Source organism: Pteropus alecto, unplaced genomic scaffold (genome assembly GCF_000325575.1).
Source record: "Pteropus alecto unplaced genomic scaffold, ASM32557v1 scaffold146, whole genome shotgun sequence".
NCBI lineage: Eukaryota > Metazoa > Chordata > Mammalia > Chiroptera > Pteropodidae > Pteropus > Pteropus alecto.
Genome location: NW_006442107.1, coordinates 13,212,761 through 13,232,182, shown reverse-complemented (window position 1 = coordinate 13,232,182; position 19,422 = coordinate 13,212,761). Strand labels below are relative to the sequence as shown.

At 43.0% G+C, this 19,422-nt stretch overlaps 1 protein-coding gene, 1 non-coding gene and 2 pseudogenes across 4 annotated transcripts in view; 3 read left to right on the top strand and 1 right to left on the bottom strand.

Annotated features, from left to right (window-relative positions):
* Positions 1 to 9,036, top strand: part of KIAA1328 (KIAA1328 ortholog) — a 228,696-nt gene extending 219,660 nt beyond the window's left edge. For all 3 annotated transcript variants that reach the window (XM_025038649.1, XM_025038648.1, XM_025038652.1), the window contains one exon: positions 5,793 to 9,036. In XM_025038649.1, coding sequence (XP_024894417.1) covers positions 5,793 to 6,003 — 211 coding nt within the window. In that variant the 3' untranslated portion in view covers positions 6,004 to 9,036. The remainder of the gene's footprint in view (positions 1 to 5,792) is intronic.
* On the top strand, positions 4,774 to 4,891 carry LOC112469405 (annotated as a pseudogene).
* Positions 5,161 to 5,234, top strand: TRNAG-UCC. Its single transcript has one exon. It is a non-coding gene; the product is annotated as a tRNA-Gly (tRNA).
* A 9,790-nt stretch (positions 9,037 to 18,826) lies between the features above and the next one.
* Positions 18,827 to 18,942, bottom strand: LOC112469450 (annotated as a pseudogene).
* Positions 18,943 to 19,422: the final 480 nt, after the last annotated feature.

The following is a 19,422-nucleotide window of genomic DNA, read 5'->3' as shown; positions in this document are numbered from 1 at the left end:
TCAGCAGGCAGTAATTGTTCTTTTCTGTTGGGTTGTTCTCCCTAATAGGTTCATATAAAGGTTATAAAGTCCATCTATCCATATTGTCTTTCTCTTCAAAAGTACAAACAGAACACTACTGTTCAGTTTTGTAACCTTAAATTTCAAACAACACATTGATGAATTATTTATGTTAGAGAATGTGTTTTCAATAATGTGTAGCATAAAATGGAATGAATGCTTATCCATACGTGCTCTGAACTTTCTAAAGTGCATGCTAATAAACAGGGTAACCTAGCATCACTTTAGCTTGGTATAATTTACGAAGCAAGCACTTCCTCTTGGTTTTAGTTTCTGCATTATGTGCTCTGGCAGTCAGCTTGCTGCTTTTACTGCTAGAGCCTTGCAGGTAACATTCCTTGACTCCAAGCTGTCTAACAGTGCTTTTCTCGCAGTATAACCAATGTTGGGATCTATGAATTTCATTTGTCGTTCTGGCTTCCAGCCATACTAAATTAGGCTTTAATTCATAATTAGTAGGAAGTCACAATTCCATAGAAAAGAGAACATTTTATATTAAATGGCCATTATCTAACATTGTGCTTTCACAAAATAATTAAGATGTTAGAAAATAATTACGATATCTTAAGTTTTCTAATACTTAAAGTGCAGGCATGAGGAGGAGAGGCAGTAATTTTTTTTGATCTGTGTATAGCTCCTGCTGCAATGACAGAAAGAAAAGAAATTCTCCTTAAATAATTTCATTAAGTTGTACAAATTATCATATTTGCCCAAATTTGCTTTCTGTATCAGAATCTCTGAAATCATGTACATTGCTTGCATAGTGATAGTCTTTTACCCAAACTCCCAAATAACAACAATAAAAGCCAAGAGTAGATAGCTTATGAATCTTGAATGGTGGGTATTGTTGAAGAAGATTGGGTAACTTTCAGAAGTCTGTTTCTGTTAATGATAATACCTTTGTGTGAAGACTTAACTCAGAACTAATCAAGAGAGAAAATGATACAGGTCCACAGTCCCTCATCCAAAACTCTTGGATCCAATTGTATTACACAATTCACAATTTTTTTAAGGTCACATAGTACATAGGTCATATGTGGCATAGCATAATATATGATTATTCACATCAAATGGAATAAATAATAAATAACTGTTACTGTTTTCTGCCCAGGAAAGATTTTTGTGACCAAATAAGTTTGGGTTAGGTCATACGTTGCTACCAAAAAGTTTATGCAAAAACTTTTAATTTTCAGTACTCTTTAAGATTTCAAAATTACAGATAAAGATTATAAGCCCACATCACCACTCTTGGAGATTTGATTTTATTTATTCCTAACCTAGGAATCTCCATAAAAGGCAGTGTTTCTGCTTTCTTCTAACTCAGGGGTCCCCAACCCCTGGGCTGTGGACCAGTACCGGTCTGTGGCCTCTTAGGAACCGGACCACACAGCAGTAGGTAAGTGGTCAGCAAGCAAGTAAAGCTTTATCTGTATTTGCAGCTGCTCACCACCTTACCACTACCTCAGATCATCAGGCATTCGATACTCGGAGGAACACTGGTCTCTGGTGCCAAAAAGGTTAGAGACCACTACTCTAAATCATTTCTTCATATTGTTTTCCTAGGTAAAATGCTAGGCCACACAGGCTACAGGAGGAACCCAATTAAGGTATCCCAGGTCCAGTCAGGTTAAATATTCACTTGTCAGAGACAAAGACCTGAACTACATTGTTCTTATAATTATCATTCATATAATGATTGATAGTTATTCAGGAAGTATAAATTCATAGGGATATTTAGTGAAAAGTAAGGCTTTCTCACACCCCAGTCTCCCTCCCAGCCAGCTAAGTACCTTCCTTAGAGATAACCACTACCAGTGTCTTGTGTGTCCTTGCAGGAATAATTATACATACACAATCTCGGCTTTGTATATGAATGTGTGTACTATAGAACTGTTTCATTCCATAAAGCATTTTACTAGTTCACTAGTGAGTGGATATTTGGGTTATTTCCAATCCTTTGTGATTGCAAATAATGCTGCAATAAATATTCCTATACACGTCATTTGCACATGTGTGAAGATATCTATAGAATAAATCTTAGGATTTGCAGTCGTGGGTCACAGATAAGTTCATTATAAATTTTGATAGACATTGCTAAATTGCTTCAATAGAGGTTATACAACCTACATTTCCACTTACAGTAATTTAAAGTGCCTATTTTATTACACCTTCAAGAGCGTAATCCAAAAGTTATTTGCCAGACTGAAAGGTAAAAATGATATCTTGTAGTATAATTAGCATTTCTTACTATGAGTAAAGTTTTATATTTGATTCATTTTATTTTCTACAAGCTATTATTGTGTCTTTTGTCCATTTTTCCACTGATCTGTTAGTCTTTTGTTAGTCTTTTTATTTTTGACTTGTAATTGCTCTTTACATATGGGAAAAAAGCAGCCCTTTTTGTAATATGTCACAAATATTTCTCCCAGTTTATCTTTGCCTTTTGACTTTGGTTATATAGCACTTTTGTCCATGCAGAAAAATTTCCCATACAAATGACTTTTCAGGTTCATTTCAGTTGGTTCTACCTTTGATTTGTCTTTAATCATTTCAATCTGCATTCATTTCTGTAGTAGTTGTTTATGGCGGCTTTAATGGCACATTTATCCAGAATTCTTTCTGATCTTTCTATCAAAACTCCCTTTCTCTGCCTACATCCTGCTTTCTAACAACAATTTAAAAATAATAATAGTAATAGCTTCCATTTACTTATTATATGCCAGGTATAGTACTGCTCACTTTATATATATTATCATAATTCTTCAGAAAGACATTGTTTTCAATCCCCATTTTACAGATAAAGCAACTAAAGCTTAGAAAAATTAAGCACCTTGCCCAAGATCACATAGGTAGAAATTGGTAGAACCAGGATTTAAATATAGCCTCTGGCTTCAGAGTCTGAACTCTTACCACTACCTTGAATGTGTTTTTTTTTTATTAATATTAACTTGAGGCTATTACCTGAAATACAGTACAGTTATGATTAGCACCATAAGGATGACTAAGATGTTATTCTCCTTAAATAACAATTCAGTCTCAAGAAGTGGAGATTCCCAAATTCTTCTATAGTTATTCACTTTGTTATTACCGGTTTCTCACTGGTCTGAAAAGCCACGCCATTTAAAATAGGTAAAATAAGATGGTCATCTGTTGGAAGTATATATCCATGTAAATTTAGCCCATTGAATTGTTCTGTTTTTCTGAAAATGTCTAGTCATCGTTTCATTCAAGTGATAATGATTTAGCAGAGTAACAATTTTATCAACTGGATCCACTTTTTAAAGTCCCACCATAATAAATGATAATGACTTTGTAGATCTAGAGGTTAGAACCACAAAGTTGGCAGAGAGATAGTAGTTAAACTTTTGAGCCAACAGAATTTCAGTTTAACTGGCTCTGTAGAACAAACAGCATTAAGACAAAAGAGAACCTGTAGGAACTCTTAATTTCTCCAGTCCCTGGGCCAGAATGATGCCTGAGCTCTCCACACCTTGCTTTTAGACTGCAGGAACTAGTTGACATGAATATAAGAAAAAAGTATTTATCACATGTTGATCCTTGATACATATCTGAAGTCAATATCGCAGAAAGGAAGGTAGATACTAGATCTTTATGAACCTGGCTAGTTTATGACATGGTAGAAGCAAACCTAATTTGAACTATTTTATCTGATATTTTGTAAAACCTTCTCTGTATCTTCCCATTTTATTTCTGTTCATTGAAGCAAGTTACATTGACATTATCTGTGCGAATGTAGTAGAAAGGAAGTTTTTTAAAAAAGCATACTGTAAAGGAAGTGTTTTCAAGCAAATTGTCCTTAAGTCAACACTAAAGACCAAACACTGATTTTTTTTTTCCCTTAAGGTAACAAAACAGGAATGCTAAATACAAAATTTAGCTAGAGTAAGATAATAAAAGCTATGGAGATTCTTTTAAATTAGCAATGGCACATCTATAAAATAGAACACTACCGCAGTTTACAGGAATTAGGTAGATCTATATGCACTGTTGTGGAACAATCTCCAAAACATTCTGGTAAGTGAAAAAGCAGATCACAGATCAGTACATAAGCATAGCTCAATTTCAGTTCTTAAATACATGTGGGTCTATGTATGTTTATTTGTATATGCACATACATGCGTGTAATTATACCAAAAAAGGTTTAGAAGCATATATACCAAACCGATAACAGTAGTTTCTGGAAAGGATAATGGGATTTGCATTTGGGTGGAGGATAGAGTGTTGAGAGGGGTCTAACTTTTCTTTGTATAATTCTATGTATTTGAATTTTTATAATGAAACATTCTTATATTATTTGGACAATGTAAAGGTTTTTAATAAAATAATTGTAACAGGGTTGTTTCATTCATTATTTATTGAGTACTTGACATCAAAGATACAGTGGTTCTTGCTCTTATATTGCTTCCAGTATAATGAAGGAGACAAATATTAAACAAACAAACACATACAAATAAATAATTACAAATTGTGGTAAATGTTTTGAAGTCAAAGAGCAGATTATTATGAGAAGAAAAATAACTGGGTCAATCTAATTTAGATAGTGGGGTTAAAGAAGGCCTTTCTGAAGTAGTGATGTTTCAGTTCATATCTAGTAGGGTAAAGTATAGTTATCCAAGCCCCCAAATGCAAGAGAAGTAAAACCAAAAATACCTGAATGGGACTACAACTACATCTAATTAAAAAGCTTCTGCTGTCTACAGCCATGCTCCCCTGAACAAGCCCAATCTATCTGATCTCAGAAGCTAAGCAGGGTCTGGCCTGGTTAGTACTTGGATGGGGGACCACCTAGGAAGACCAGGTGCTGTAGGCGTAAAAAATAAAAAAAATAAGGGATTGTAAACTGACAAGGTCCTTGCAATCTGTGAGGTCAACCAAGGGTTGCCTCGCCTAAAAAAAAAAAAAAAAAAAAAATGCTTCTGCACAGCAAAAGAAACTATCAACAAAACAAAAAGGCAACCAACCAAATGGGAGAAGATATTGTAAACAATACCTCCGATAAGGGGCTAATATCCAAGATATATAAAGAACTCATACAACTCAACAACAACAAAAACAATCCAATTAAAAACTTAGCAGGGTGGCTCCATGGAGTAGTGGTTAGCACGTCTGCTTTCCACGCAGAAGGTCCTGGGTTCGTGCCCCAGGTGGAGCCACGGACCATACCCCAGGTGCGCCGGGCCCCCGGGTGAGCCAGGCCCCGGGTGACCCAGGCCCCTAGGTGCGCCAGGCCCCGGGTGCACACCGTGAGCTCATGGGAGGCGACGCCCCACCTTCAGAGATCCTGTTCTTAAGGGGAAACGGCAGCATCCGTGGTTCAGGGGTGGAAGTTGGAGGAGTGGGGGGCAAAACTGAAGATGGGTATCAGAATGGAAGGGGAGCAGGGGTAGGACAAAGAGGGTAAAGAGGCCAGATATGGTGACAGAAGGAGACTAGACTTCAGGTGGAGAGCACACAATTAAGTATACAGATGTCGTATAATAAAGTTATATACCTGAAATTTATATGATGTTATTAACTAATATCCCAATAAGTTTAAAAAAAAAATGTTTCTAATTAAAAAAAAAATGTTATAAGTCAGCAGAAGAGAAGAGCTTACAGTCCCCTAGAAGGCCCTCTGTGATCTGATTCTTGCCCTGGGCAGCCCATCTCTATGAGCTTCTTGGATTCTAATGTTCTACTAGTCTGATTTCTATCTGGGTTATGTGTTTCAGGTATGAGACATCTCTGTTGGATTTGGTTCAATCTTTGAGCCCAAAGTCTGCTCCCAAACCTCAGCCCCATCCCTCCAGAGAAACTGGGGCCTGGAACCACAGTACTTGCCAACTCAGCCCTCTAAAACTGACCCGGAACAAGATGGGGGCAGGCAGGACCCCTGAAGACCTGGAGGAGAATCAAATTCTGGAAGATATCTTTTTCATTTGACATCAAAGCACTTGCTACAAAATTTTCATCAGAAATTTGTGGGTTTCTTTATATAATGATCTGAGATTTTTAAATTATTTGATTGCAAGTAATTGTGTCTCTCCTTTCACAGGGACCTATTTCACTAGCATCTTGTTATGTATTGAATATAGAAATCATTCTAACAACCCAGGGTGTTTTTGATGAGACCAATCAGTAGATAACACATTAAGGGAGAATGGGGGTGGAGGGCAGTATCTTTTCTATGCCAAGCAGAGAAGAGAAAATCAACATAGGATACTTTCTGCATGGCACAGGCCATTTGCGTATTCAGCCTCATTTCAAGAATGTTTCCTTTTCAGTATTTTTCTTGAAAATGTTGGCTTTTCTGTACACAAGAAAAACTTATCGACTGAAAGATCCCTCTAATTTAAAACTAACCCCTTATAACATAGACAATTTCAGAAAGATAGACCTTTTTACCTCTTAACTCTGTTCTCTCACCACCTACCTCTAAGTGTTGTCATTTAATTCCACAGTTGGCGTTAGTGCCCCTAATATCACAAGCAACACAGAGGACCAAGTGTGAATCAGGCTCAGTAGTTATAAGCCTGGCAGCTGCTCATCCCATAACCAAAAGAGCTCAGTGGGCTAGAGAGAGGGACCCACCCAGTGCTTAGAAACCAGCATGGAATGCCCCAAGAAAATGACTGCCTTTGTGGAGGCAGAATCCTGAAACGCATCTCCTGCCATCTGCCAATTTCCCAGGATAAATAAGAATAATCTCAGTATTTTTTGTTGACCTAAGTGCCTATTCTATTCACTCTGTGAACTTCCCATGGTTATATCTTGGGAAGATGCCGAAAGAGGGAGAGTAGCATCAGCTGCTGCAGACTGATAGGCTTTCGCTGGATTGACCAAGCCCTGCATATGCTCTTCCCAAGGATACTGTCCCATGGCCCCAAGGAACCGTATCTACTTGCCAGATTATGCTCCACCACCCCAAGCAGAGTCTCCCCCCATTTCCCACGGGGCCTCACTTTGACCCAGAGAAAGCCTGTAGAAGAAGTACACTTGAGACCTCTTTCTCTCTCTGTTCTCCTGTTCAACAGAGCTCTTGAGATGGGTCCTTCAGCTCACAGTGGGCTGAAGTGGCCTCTCAGGCTGATGGGGAATATGATGAACCTTGTAGAACGAGTGAGTTTAAAACTTTCCAGTCATTGGCAGCAAGGGGAAGATGAGTCCTCAGATATGTATTACTTGGTGACTTTATTTGATCTAGAAGGTGTTGCTTTTATTCTCTCCCTTTCACCAACCCTAAGCTTGAACTGGGACCAAGAATCTTTGTCAATCAGTGTTGGTAGCCAAGGTCATACCACTCAGGGCAGCCTGCCTTAGTGAACCTACATGGCCTCCCTGAATTCTTTATCAAAACTAGATTATTTCAGCCTACAGAAGCCTTGCTGAGCAGCTTCCTTGTCTGGATAGATCTAAATCTCATTGTCTGTTCAGGCTGAGGCCCTGTCACCTCCACTCAACCTTCCTTCACTTGTGTCTTTTTGCTCTTTGAGGGAGAGAAGAATGGAGACTACCAATACCATTTTCTTCATCTGCGGTAAGGAAAAGGTCAAGACTAACTAGTTGTAGTCATTCACTTGAAAAGTTGAGAAATCATTGTAGGTTACAATATCCTTTTAAAGTTCACCCGCATGAGATTAACAAAATCAGTTTCATCTCATTTCAGAAAGCTTTGGAAAATGAAGTTTTCTTTGCTGTGGCAAAAATGGATGGCCATTTTCTCAGTTAAAGTTAGGTTCCCAGAACTATATTTTCCTTGCTCCATGTGTCATGACCACCTAAACGCACCCAAACCCTGAGATCATCCATAACCACACTTGCCCACACCAATGTCCTTTACTGCCCTTCAGAGTAAGAGGAGGCCAGGAGGACCAAGAAAAGAATTATGATTTCTTTAAGAAGTTTGTTTACCTTTAGAAAAATCATAAACAGAATCGAAACCAAAGGCTTTTGGAGGGTCACATGCCACCGAATGAAATTTAATTGCTGCTTTACCTCCCATGAATGAGCAATTTGGAAGAGCAAAGATGGATTTTCAGCAGAGCGTCAATCAACATATTTTTCATATGCCACATTCCTTCACCATTTGTCTTTCTCTATCCTGTAGGCATTTCCTGAGTGTCAATAGGATGTGAATTTGTGTCTAATCTAATGTCTTCTTTATGAATTGAACATTATATGTTAACATTTTAATCTGTGTCCTGCTGCGATACACACACATCACATATACATATGTGTGTATGTGAAAGGGTGGTTATAGAGCCTGGAGGCTGAACCTCGTTGCAGACTAACCTACCAAGAGACAGGGTCTGGCACAAAGGAATCTGTCTCTCCTCCCTGGGAAGTGCTCCCAACAGTGACTGGTTGGGATTTGCTTGCCCAGCCTCCAGCCATTTCTCCAAAGCAAGGCCGGACACTTTGGGGGTGCTGCAGGTAGTGCTACAATGTTGCCCACCCTGCTACCCACCATTCTGTGGGATAAAAACCAATCAATGTTTGCAAAATGAAAAAGGACAAAGTATATCCATTGAAGCTCCCTAAATAGGGCCCAAAGTGCTTGATTTATAAAACCAAAGCTAATCAAGGAGAAGCTTTTGCCAGTAGTCACCCTTCCAGGAGGTACACTTGTGTTTCTCCAAACCGGACCCCCATGATGGGAACTTTAGATCTAGAATACACCAAATCATGAGAAGGGAGGGACTCTTCCTTCGGAGCCACTCTTTTTTACTTGGCTCTGCTTCCAGCACTATAGTTCATATGAGAGATTTGCTGGTCAGGGACTCTGAGGAGGGGACAGGCTTAAAGGAGCAGAGCCAGATGAAGTCTGCAGTCTTTAGGGAGATGGAGGCTATGGCAGACTTCTCCAAGCTTACGCTTCGTCCCCACCTCAGTGTACATTATCTTCAATGTGGGCAATTGTTTATAATATGTGTGAGATTTTAAGTTAATAAATTATCTCCATGACTATTTTCCCAATGTGGTTTTAATATTGAATTGTCCTTTGAACATCCTCATTAGATCAGTGAGGCACAGCTTGAAAGCAAGAGCAGAGCCCCAGATTATCAAAATGTTATTTTCTTTAGTGCTTGGTAAAACAAAAGCATGTGGTCAACTGAAAGAAAAGAAATGGTTTGCCACATCCTAATAGGTTTTCCTGGTTAACTCAAGCTCGCTCCCATCCAGCCTCTGGACACCAAGCCTCTTCTAGGTTGTGCAGTTGCTGGAATGAAAGATTCAATCTATGCACACTCCTGAGTCCCTTTCATGTGCCTGTCCCCAAAACTTCTCAGCAGGGATGAAATATCTCAGTACTTTGAGTCAGGAAAGATGGCCCTGCCCAGTTGGCTTTAGGTGCTGGAGAATGTAGGGGAGGGCTTGAGTGCCTGACATTCTAAGATCATACCTGTGGATTCAGCTAAGATGCCAGAGACCCTATCCTGACCCCTGCTCCCCAAGCCAGTCTGGCACATTCACCTGAACAAGGAGACTGCAACTGCTCCTCAGAGGCGGAGGTGGCAAGAATAGAATCATCACCCAGCCATCTCCCAAACTGGAAGTGAGATAAGTAAAGTTTGCCTCAATTGTCACATGGTTATCCTTGAGTTTAGGAACAAAGCTGGAGATCAGTGGGGTAAGGGTGACACCCTAGTCCTCAGAGGAAGAATGACCTGACAGAGAACAGTTTCATAAATTAATTACCAGTTACATGGTTTCTCAAAGTTGATGTTCAAGGCGAGTCGTTCTCAAGCACCTAGGGTTCCATTGTTCCATTTAGAAGTGGGACCTTCTAACCTCTCAGGCTTCAGCTTCACAGCTATTCTCCCCACCCTTGACCACCTCCATCCCCCCCACACACACTCAGCATTGAGTAGGCACCCAGAAAATGCCCAAGGCCTTGTCTACCCCCACCCCACCCCCGCCATGATCCCATCAACTTCCAGAGTCACAGAATTCTATGGCAGCATTGGACCTTAGAGCCCATATAAGTCATCACTTTAACTTTACAGATGAAGAAAGTTCAGAGAAAAGTGACTTTCTGAGCCCCCACATCCTGTCAGTGACAGGTCTGGCTGCCAAGCTGGTACCCTCCCCACTACAGCACTTCACTACCGTGGACTGGTATTCCAAGATGAACGCTTTTAAGAATCTCAACTAGGACTGGACATTCCACCACCATCTCTCAGAATCGAGCTCTCGCAGACCACTTGGGCCAAGGTGAGCAAAAATGCAACATGTCCACTCCTTGGGGCCTTTGTAAGTCCATAACTCTCAAGGAGTGATTGCCACCATCTGGACTTCTTTCTGTCCATGGACATGGAGGCCATGGGAAGAACTATCTAAAGCACTACTCCTAAGAAAAAGACACACTCTCCAGGCCAGGTAGCATAATGGACGTGACTGTCTTCAGGTAATAAAGGTTGTCATAACCCTGCTTAAGGCCTCTTCCAAAAAGACAGTGGCCAAAACGAGGGTGAGGCCTACCTTCAGTTGGCTGGAGGCCAGTGGTAGGTACATTAGTAAAATCAGTGGCTTGGTTTGGGAGTCCAATAGGAATGGCCTAGGTCAGTACCTTTACGGAGACAGTCTCGTCTGATTGGCTTCTTGAAGCCGAGGATAAGCTTCAGCACTTTACCAGACTTTCCCTTAGAGGAAAACCGGGTGGTCATGAAAATGTTTTCGCTTCTCTTAGTATTTCCCTAGGGGTGGTCAAGTGGTATCTCTATGTTTAACTTTTTGAGGAACTGCTAGACTGTTTTCCAAAGCAGCTTTACCATTTTACATCCCCACCAGCAGAGTATGAGGATTCATGGACACTTCTCACTCTCCTCGAAAATCCTCCCTTTCGCTATTGTTGCAGCTACTCGGATTCAACATGTTACCAGCTCTCCCTTCGCTCCGCTCCCCTCGCAGCTCACGGTGACTGGCCGTCTTCCAAAGACGCGCTGCTCTTTCCTGCCTGTGCGACTTTTCCATGTTTCTTTTTTAGATTAATCTGCTTCCTTGTTTTCCTGATCTTCCCGGACATCACTACAGACTCTCTTTTCTTGGCTTCAACAATACTCTGTAGAGCCTCTGTTATAGCCCACCTCAAACTGTGCTCTGTGTGTGTGTGTGCGTGTGTGTGTGTGTGTGTGTGTGTGCTGATTGTCTTCCCTATTAGAATGTTATGCGTCCAGATTTAACATATACTGACCTTGGAATCAACCCGGCCTTACCACTTGTGAGCTCTCTACATTTAGGCAAGTTACTTATACTCTCGAAGCCTCAGATATAATAATTTATAAAATTTTTGTAGAAATGGAGGTGATAATTCCTACTTTAAAAGTTTGGTGCCTAGAATGCTGCAAACTAGCCCAAAGGAAAGCAAGAATGACAAGGCTAAAATATCCTTGAAGGTAGGGCTAGGCGGGGTATCCAGGGGAGCCAGAGCCAAGGCTTCTTGGAACGTGGAGGAACCAGAAGGTCCAGGAGGAGAGAGCAGTATTGGAGTTTGTGAGAAAGTCCCAGAGGTGGTTGGCTAAGCCAAGCCCTGTTTGAGATCTGGACAGGGCATCAGCACTGGCCTCTCCGCGCTCCACAGTCCACAGCTGGGCGGCCTCGGCTGATACCTTGTTGGCACCACCACACAGACTATGGCCCGACTTCAGCCAGGATGCCCAAGGCCAGCTGTGCTTCACCTGTTCTGTAGGTATAAACTGATTTTCCCTCGCTCATCCTTTTCTTCCCCATATTTCAGCCCCTTTGAGTTCTGAGGCGGGCTGGTCTAGTGCTGAGGTGAGGGAGCTGGCAGAAGGGGAGGCTGGCTCTCCTACTTGTCACTGCCAGTTGAGGTAGGATGAACTTCACAGTCCCGGGTTTCGGTGTTCTGCCCCTAGCTGGAGGTGATTTAAGCTTGTTGGATTTATATAACATTGGGAAATGGTAAACTGTGTAAATTTGCTCTGTTTTCCAGGGACAGTTATTTATGGAGGGGCATTCTTAACTCAAGTGCAGAAGTGCTAAATCATTATAATAAATTCATGCTATTCAGACTTCCTTACATTGTAATAAATTTTTTCTAAGCATGAAAGAGATCCATGATTCCTCTAACATACCATTATGTATTTCTTCTCAAAATGACACAGCTTACTATATCAACTTGGAGAATAATAGAAGGAAATTTACTGTACTGGGGAAAAAAAATAGTTGAGTAGCAATGAATCTGAGAAGAGACTTGAGAACAGTGACCCCAAAAGAACTTCTCCATGACTCTTCGCTTGCTTCTTACCAGGTGGGAGGAATAGCATGTGTACCCACAGCAGAAAGGGGGGCCTGGCTATGGGTGCATCCCCAAAATTTCCCAGCGGAGTTTCAGAAGAACCTTCAAGCAGAGAAATGAGGCCAGGAGCCCCAGCGGCCTCTACTGTCCTCTCCAGGCGGAGGCGTTGGAATGAGGGTCTATCAGAAAACTTCCTTCCCCAAGATGTGAAATCCCTTCCCAAAGCATCGGTCTGGATAGAGAGCTGCCCTGTATGTAGCCCTGTCTCATCACTTGTCTCACCTCCCTCCTCACTTGGACCGGAGGACTCAGAGCTTTCATCAGATTCTCAAAGGAATCTGTAATCCAAAAAGTTCAGTAAAATCTGAAGCATTTTTGACTGTTCGCTACTTACTGGGCAAAGTCCACTGCCGTAGTTCCTGACCCTAGCAGCCCACAGGAACGATGTCGAGTCGCATTTAGAGTTCCTGGAGGTCAGTGCGGCCACGGAGGCCTGAATAGCAGCCCTGGGAGGAGGACTTCAATCAGAATTTTCCCAGAAGATGGAACAATTGAGCTGGGCAAAGGCAAGGAAGGAAGCCTTCTTCCGACAGAACAATGTGTCAAAGGCATGGAGGAGACAGGGAGCCCCGGGGAGTGAGCTAGTACTAGGACAAGCCTGAATTAGTACTCGGCTGATGTATAGACTTGGGAGGGGCAGCAGGACCCAGTAGAGAGAGACCCGCATTGATTCCACTACTCAGCAACAGTTGCATATTCCTCAAGAGTTCACCTTATAATTCATTTACCTAGTTCTCCATCAGAGACTTAGGTCAAGTGCTTGCTCTGGCATCATAGCTGTGTGACATTGTTCAAGTCCCTTCACAAGTGCAAACTCAGTACCTCTGTCTGGAAAATGTAGATAGTGCACGTAGGCACACCTGACTTGCCTGGCTCACAGTCAACATAGGGGGCCAATGAAAGATGGCTCGGGCACCTGCTGGGTAAACAACTGCAAAGCACTTTATGCACATCAGGTGCTTTCATAATTAATCTGAAGCCTGGCAAAGGGCAGTGGGACCCCCCCCTCTGCAGCATGGAGAGCTGGGGATTCCATGACAACCAGGCAAAGCTCTGCCGGCCAGCCCCCAACACTTGCCGCCTACCGTTGCATGTCGCCGCCTCAGGCAGTGCTCCCAATTCCCTCGGCCTCCAGCAGGGCACCTCACTGCACCTTTACCCCAGTTTCAGAGTGTCGTTTACCTCTTTCTTCCCCCAGCCTGGGCTGCCTTCACAGGAGCTGAAACTCTGTCAGAGCCATCACCTCGTCCCCTGTGCAGGGTCCTGACCACCTCTGCCTCAACAGCCCTGTCTCTCCAGGAGCAGACAGAGCCAAGAGCTGTGGTCTGCTTGCCTCCATGAGGAGTCCTGTGTGTCACTCACCACCCTTCCTTCTTCCTGTCCCCGTCCAAGTCCACTCTCCACCTCCAGTAGTTTCAGATCTTTCCCTTCTCTCTTCAGAACTGAGGAGGATGTCATTTTCTTTTGCTAGTCAGGCTGCTCCAGTTGTGGGAGTGGAGACAGGCACCCCAGGGGCCAGGGCAGAGCAGCGTTTCCTTAACTGGCTGCAGGCAGAAATGACCATGGCCTCTTCATGCTGCCCATAACACCCAGTTCTCATGTCTGTGTTCCGGGGGGTGGGGGGTGGCGGGGGGGACGCATCTCTTTTTAGGCTCCCAGCACGTTTCCATGGAAGGAGATGGGGGAGGGATGCCCTGTCCTGCAATGCGTGGTCTAAGTAACTGACAGCTCTCCCCACGCTGACCCAGCTAACTGGCCACATTTTTTTTTCAAACATTTTATTTTGAAGTCAGACTTACAGAAAAGTTTGGAAATAATATAAAGAATTCCTATATACTCTTTACCCATATTCCTCAGGAGTTCACCTTGTAATTCATTTGCTTTATCATTCACGTGTTCTCACACTTATATAAACACTTATTGCTTCTCTGAAATATTTGAGAGTAAATTGCAGACATAATACTCTCCTTCCTCCTAATACTTCAAATATATTTCCTAAAAACAAGGATGTTCTCTTACATATTCTCTTACAGCACAATGACCAAAATCAGAAACTTAACATCGATATGGTTTCCTTACCTAATCTACAGACCTTATTTAAATGTTGCCAGGTTTTCTTTTTAACTTTCCTTTTTTAAGTTTCCTTTCTTCAAATATCCTTTTTAACAAAAGAAAAATAAGTTCTAGCCCAGGTTCCAATCTACGATTATAAGTTGCATTTAGTTGTCATGTATCTTTAGGTGAGTACAAACTGTTTATTTTGTAAAATAATCCCTAATTTAGGTTTGTCTGTTTTCTTCTGATTAAATTCAGGCTATGCTTTTTTGGCAAGAATAAGCGATGCTATGTCCTCAGTAAATCATACCAGGAGGCCCATGATAGCTATGTCTTTCATTCCAAGTGATGTTAACTTTGATCACCTGATCAAGGTGATGTCTGCCAGTTTCTCCACTGTAAAATTACTAACTTTCCCTTTGTAATTTATAAGTATCTTGTGGGGATTCAGGGGATGCTTTGAGACTATGTAAATATTGTTTCTCATCTACCTTTTACTCACTAGTTTCAGCATCCATTGACGATCGGCACGTTCCATTTAAATCCTTAGTCTTCTACTGTGTTCCCAGTACCCTCTTTGACCCAGCCCAGTGCCAGGAGAGTGACCGGAAAAGGAGACAATTCACTTCTTGTCCTCAGGGCCTTCAGCTAGGGAGGAAGCCACATACAGAGAGCGCAGAACAAGGGAGAACATGGGTCCAGTGGAGGGGTCCCCGTTCTGTGGGCAGTAGATCAGAAGAGAGGTGCTCAGTTTGAGCTAGCACCCCCTGGAGCAGACAGGCAAAATTTGAATGAACAGAAACCCGGAATAACATGAGAATCTGTGTCCATAGCCATCTTTGAGGGCCCTAATGGGACCCTGTCCCAAACGCCTGTCATCCAAGAAAGCTTGGGATACTAAGAAGACCAGAACCATCCGACTTCTGATCCCTGGTCAGAATTAACGCAAAGTGGGGCAGAGGAGCTTTGCTGAGAGTGTGCCAGGCCTGATGTGCTTAAGAAAGGACCCACAGGAAGCATTCATTCCCCCTACTCTGTGCATCTTATTCATTCGGCAAACATTATTGGGCACCTACTATGTGCCAGGCATTGAGTTCAGTGCTGAAGGCACAAATGCTCTCAAATAGTTCTTGATTAAAGGGGTTGCCTGCTTGAGACCAAAGGCCTTTTCAGGTCACTCAATAAGTGTCTTCTGCCCAGAATCGAAAACAGAATAAAGTGGTGAGTAAAACACTGCTAATTCAGGTGACTCTCATCTCAAGAGCTAGGCTAAGGACATTCACGGTGTCTTCTCTCCCATCCACTACCCCTCCTCATCGCTTAACAGAGAACTCCAGGCAAGTTGGAGCTGGGCCGAATCTTTGAGACCCAGTATACCTGCTCACTTTGCAAGGAGGAAATAGTCAGAGAGGTCTAAGTATTTCTAGGACAGTCATATCTTCACTATTCTGTCCTGTGGTTAGACTGTGTCTTTCTTTGAGGCTTGAAAATAGTCAGTGAAGAGGCTTCTGAGCGAAGAGGTGTTATGCTTGTGCCATGAATAGGTAACCTATTCCAATAAAATACAATGATTACAAGCATGGAATCTTCCATCAGGGGAGCCGGGTTCAAACCCCAGCTCTGCCATACCATGTGATTTTCCGCACACTACTGAAGCTCATCTGTAAAACAGGATCCAGGGGTGTTGGGGAGGTTAATTGAGATGATGGCAGTGTCTGGGTGTTCACTAAGTGCATTATTTTTAAATAAGGCTCTGTGTCTTCCCTAGCATATTCCTCTATCTACCTAAGACATCTTGTGGTTCTTCAGAACATCTGGGGTCCTTTTGTCTTTTATGCCCCCCTCCCTTGGGGTCTCTTTAGCCCCTGCTCACCCTCCAGTATTCATCCCAAGTGTCCTCTCCCACTCAGTGTGGGCTACTTGCTTCCCTCCTCAGGGCTTTCCTTGGGCCCCTGCACCCCATGTGGTCTTTTGCTTGTCAGGGAACCTCATAAGGAGGATGAATGCAGCTGATTTTGAATCTGGGCTCCGTTACTTTCTTGCAATGTGATTTTGGGCAAGCTACTTACCTTCTTCAAGTCTCTGATTGTTCATCTGTAAAGCAATTCTGCACCTTGCAGAATTATTTCCAGGATTAGAGATGACACCCATAACATACCTGGTATCATGTCTGGAAGGTGGTCACTTGTGCACTGTCTCCATCACTCCACCTCTAATCCTTTGCACAGTGCTAGCACTTGGTATATGTACTATAAATATTGGTTGAGCAGGTTAGGGAACACATATACCTCCTATCCCAACGTAGTTTTCATTGAAAAAGCAGAACTAAGTCTAACCCAAAGAAAAAGTCCTAACAGTGGGATCCAGGGCCCTGAGCAGGACTGGAGTGCAGTGAGGCAAGTGTGTTGTACCAGCCCAGTTAGTTCCCGGGGGCTGCTCATGGAGCCCATGCCCTGCCTGTTGTGCAGAATGAAAGTGAACCACAGTCACCTTACTTCTGAGGCCCTTCTTTGGACCCCGAGAGGAAGAGTAGAAGGGAGACAAGGTTGACAGCTCCTGACTCCACTGGATTTCCTGCCACCCTAATGCCCACGGCCCCCTGAGCTGGGCCCCAGGAGAAGGTAGGGAGAGAGGAATAATGGCAACGATGGTTCACATGGAGACTCTGGAGGCAAGAGGAACCTCCGTACCTCAGTTGGAGGAGTGCAGGTCCTTCAGAAATGGTTAAAATTGTCCCTCGATTTTGAGTGATGGAGAAGCAATTTGCACTGACTGAGGAACTTGATTATAGTTTTCTCCAGAGTTCAGTGTACTGGGGAAAACAGAGCTGACGCAGCTCAAAAGGTTTTTGAACTTCATGTAGCTGCATAAAATGTTAATAAATATTACATTTGCTTCAATTTAATTTCCTCTCCTTGTTAATAATAAAAGCTAAGTAGGTCTTCGGTTGTTTCTCGCTCCTTCTATGCTCTCCCTTCTGTCCCTACCACCAGCAATTGCTACTAGGCAGGGAGAATTAGGGACTCATTAGCAACGCGTTTCATAACTTGTCCCTCATTCACCTTTAAGAAGTTCAGTTCTGGCCCAGATCATCAAGGAGAGAAGGGAAGAAAAGGACTGGTACCTAAGTCAATAAAGATGATTCCATTTCTTAAAGGTAAAATTGGAATCATGGAGAAAAAATGTGAGGAAAAGGGAAGGGAGATGGGAGACATGAGAGAAAGTTTAGAGGGAAGCAACTGGGCAGAGAATTCACGAGGGAGATAGGGTATAGAGATGGAAAGCACAGCTGTGATGAAGAGACAGACTTGGATTTGAACCCTGGCTCTGGATTATCCTGGCAAGGGTCTAACCTCTCTGAGCCTGTTTCATCATCTGTAAAATAAGAATAACACCTACCTCAGAGAATTAGATGAGATTATAATTAAAGAGCTCTTCACACAGTGTCTAGCCCAGAGCAGGCACACCATAAATGAAAGGTACTCTCACGACTCGAAGAGAAGAGCCTAACTGATAAGAGTGGGGCTGGAAGGGCCTGTTTTCTCTACTCATTCAGTGGGGTCCTGAGCATCCCCGGGCCTGGATGTATCCCATGGGCCAGCTGTGGGAGCCTGGGCACAACACTGCCTGGTGCTGGGTCTCCTGTTGAAAAAGGATGATAGCTAAGTGCCTCACACTAATGTGCCCCACATCTACACGCTAAAGACCAGGATAAACAAGAACAATGCATAACACTAGCTGGAATAGGCAGCTGGATACAGGACTGGGAAGAAAGAGTTTTCATTGCACACTTTATCATATTTTTCGAATTTTGAAATATATGTTAGCTATTCAAAAAATAGATAACATTTATAAAATATGAAGATCAAATTAATATGCAGCCTGAGGCTACACGAACCAGGGGGAGGATGGCTGCAGACAACAGCATCCACAGTGGCGCTGAGAATGCTCTTGGGAATAAGAAAGGGCAAAGAGAGAAGAAGGGGCATAGGAACATTAGCTAATTGGGGTCCCTGGAAAAGACTGTGAGCAGTGAGAGAGGTGTGTACACCTCAACATGACAGGAATTCTCTGGGAGTGTCACCGGCTGACTGGACTTAAAAGAAAATGACTTGAAGTTGTCTGGTGTAAAATTCAAGCTTACTTCAGCCGAGATATGAATTGTCAATGGAATAGAACTGAGAGGGCAGCCGAGGAGGGATTCAGGGCCTGAAATATTCATTGTAGTGTCTGTACTATAAAGGAATTTACAACTCAAGAGAATTCTTGGGGTGGGATGTAGCTGTGTGTGGCTGTATCTTATTTACTCCTCACTGTTGGGAGCTGTGTGTATATTAATATCCCCAGGAAACTGAGGCTCAGAGAGGCTAAGTAACTTTTCTTTATTTTTTACACCTACAGTACCTGGTCTTCCTAGGTGGTCTCCCATCCAAGTACTAACCAGGCCCGACCCTGCCTTTCTGAGATCAGATGGAATCGGGCTTGTTCAGGGTAGCATGGCCGTACACTAAGGAACTTTTCCAAAGTAACACAGAAGGTATTTGAGAGCCCTGGGATTTGCAACCCAGTCTAACGTCCAAGCCCAGGCCTTCTTCACTCTGATGCACTGGTCTCCACTCTCCTCTTGAGCTGGGCAAATCCTGGTTAGACCTCTGCAGAGGGTGCAAGAGAAGTGGAGATGCTCAAGGTTTTCTGAAGAGATGAATATTTAGGCTAGCATGCGCTAAGAGAAGTTGGGGTGACAAGGAGGGGACCATGTTGCTGGTGCTGGCTGTCCAGCCTTCCACTGCCCTTCCTAGCCAGGCCTCAGGGCATCTGGGGGTGTTGAAGACCAGAGACTGATGTGGGGGAGGAGGGCAAGTAACCAGAGGGGAGACAGCTTAGAGAAATAGAGGGAGGGGCAGTAGAGAGAAGCTATAAAAAACTTGTATTTGCAAATACTCATCTGATGGGAAAGGGACTGTTGGCTATGCTCTTGTTCCAGAAAG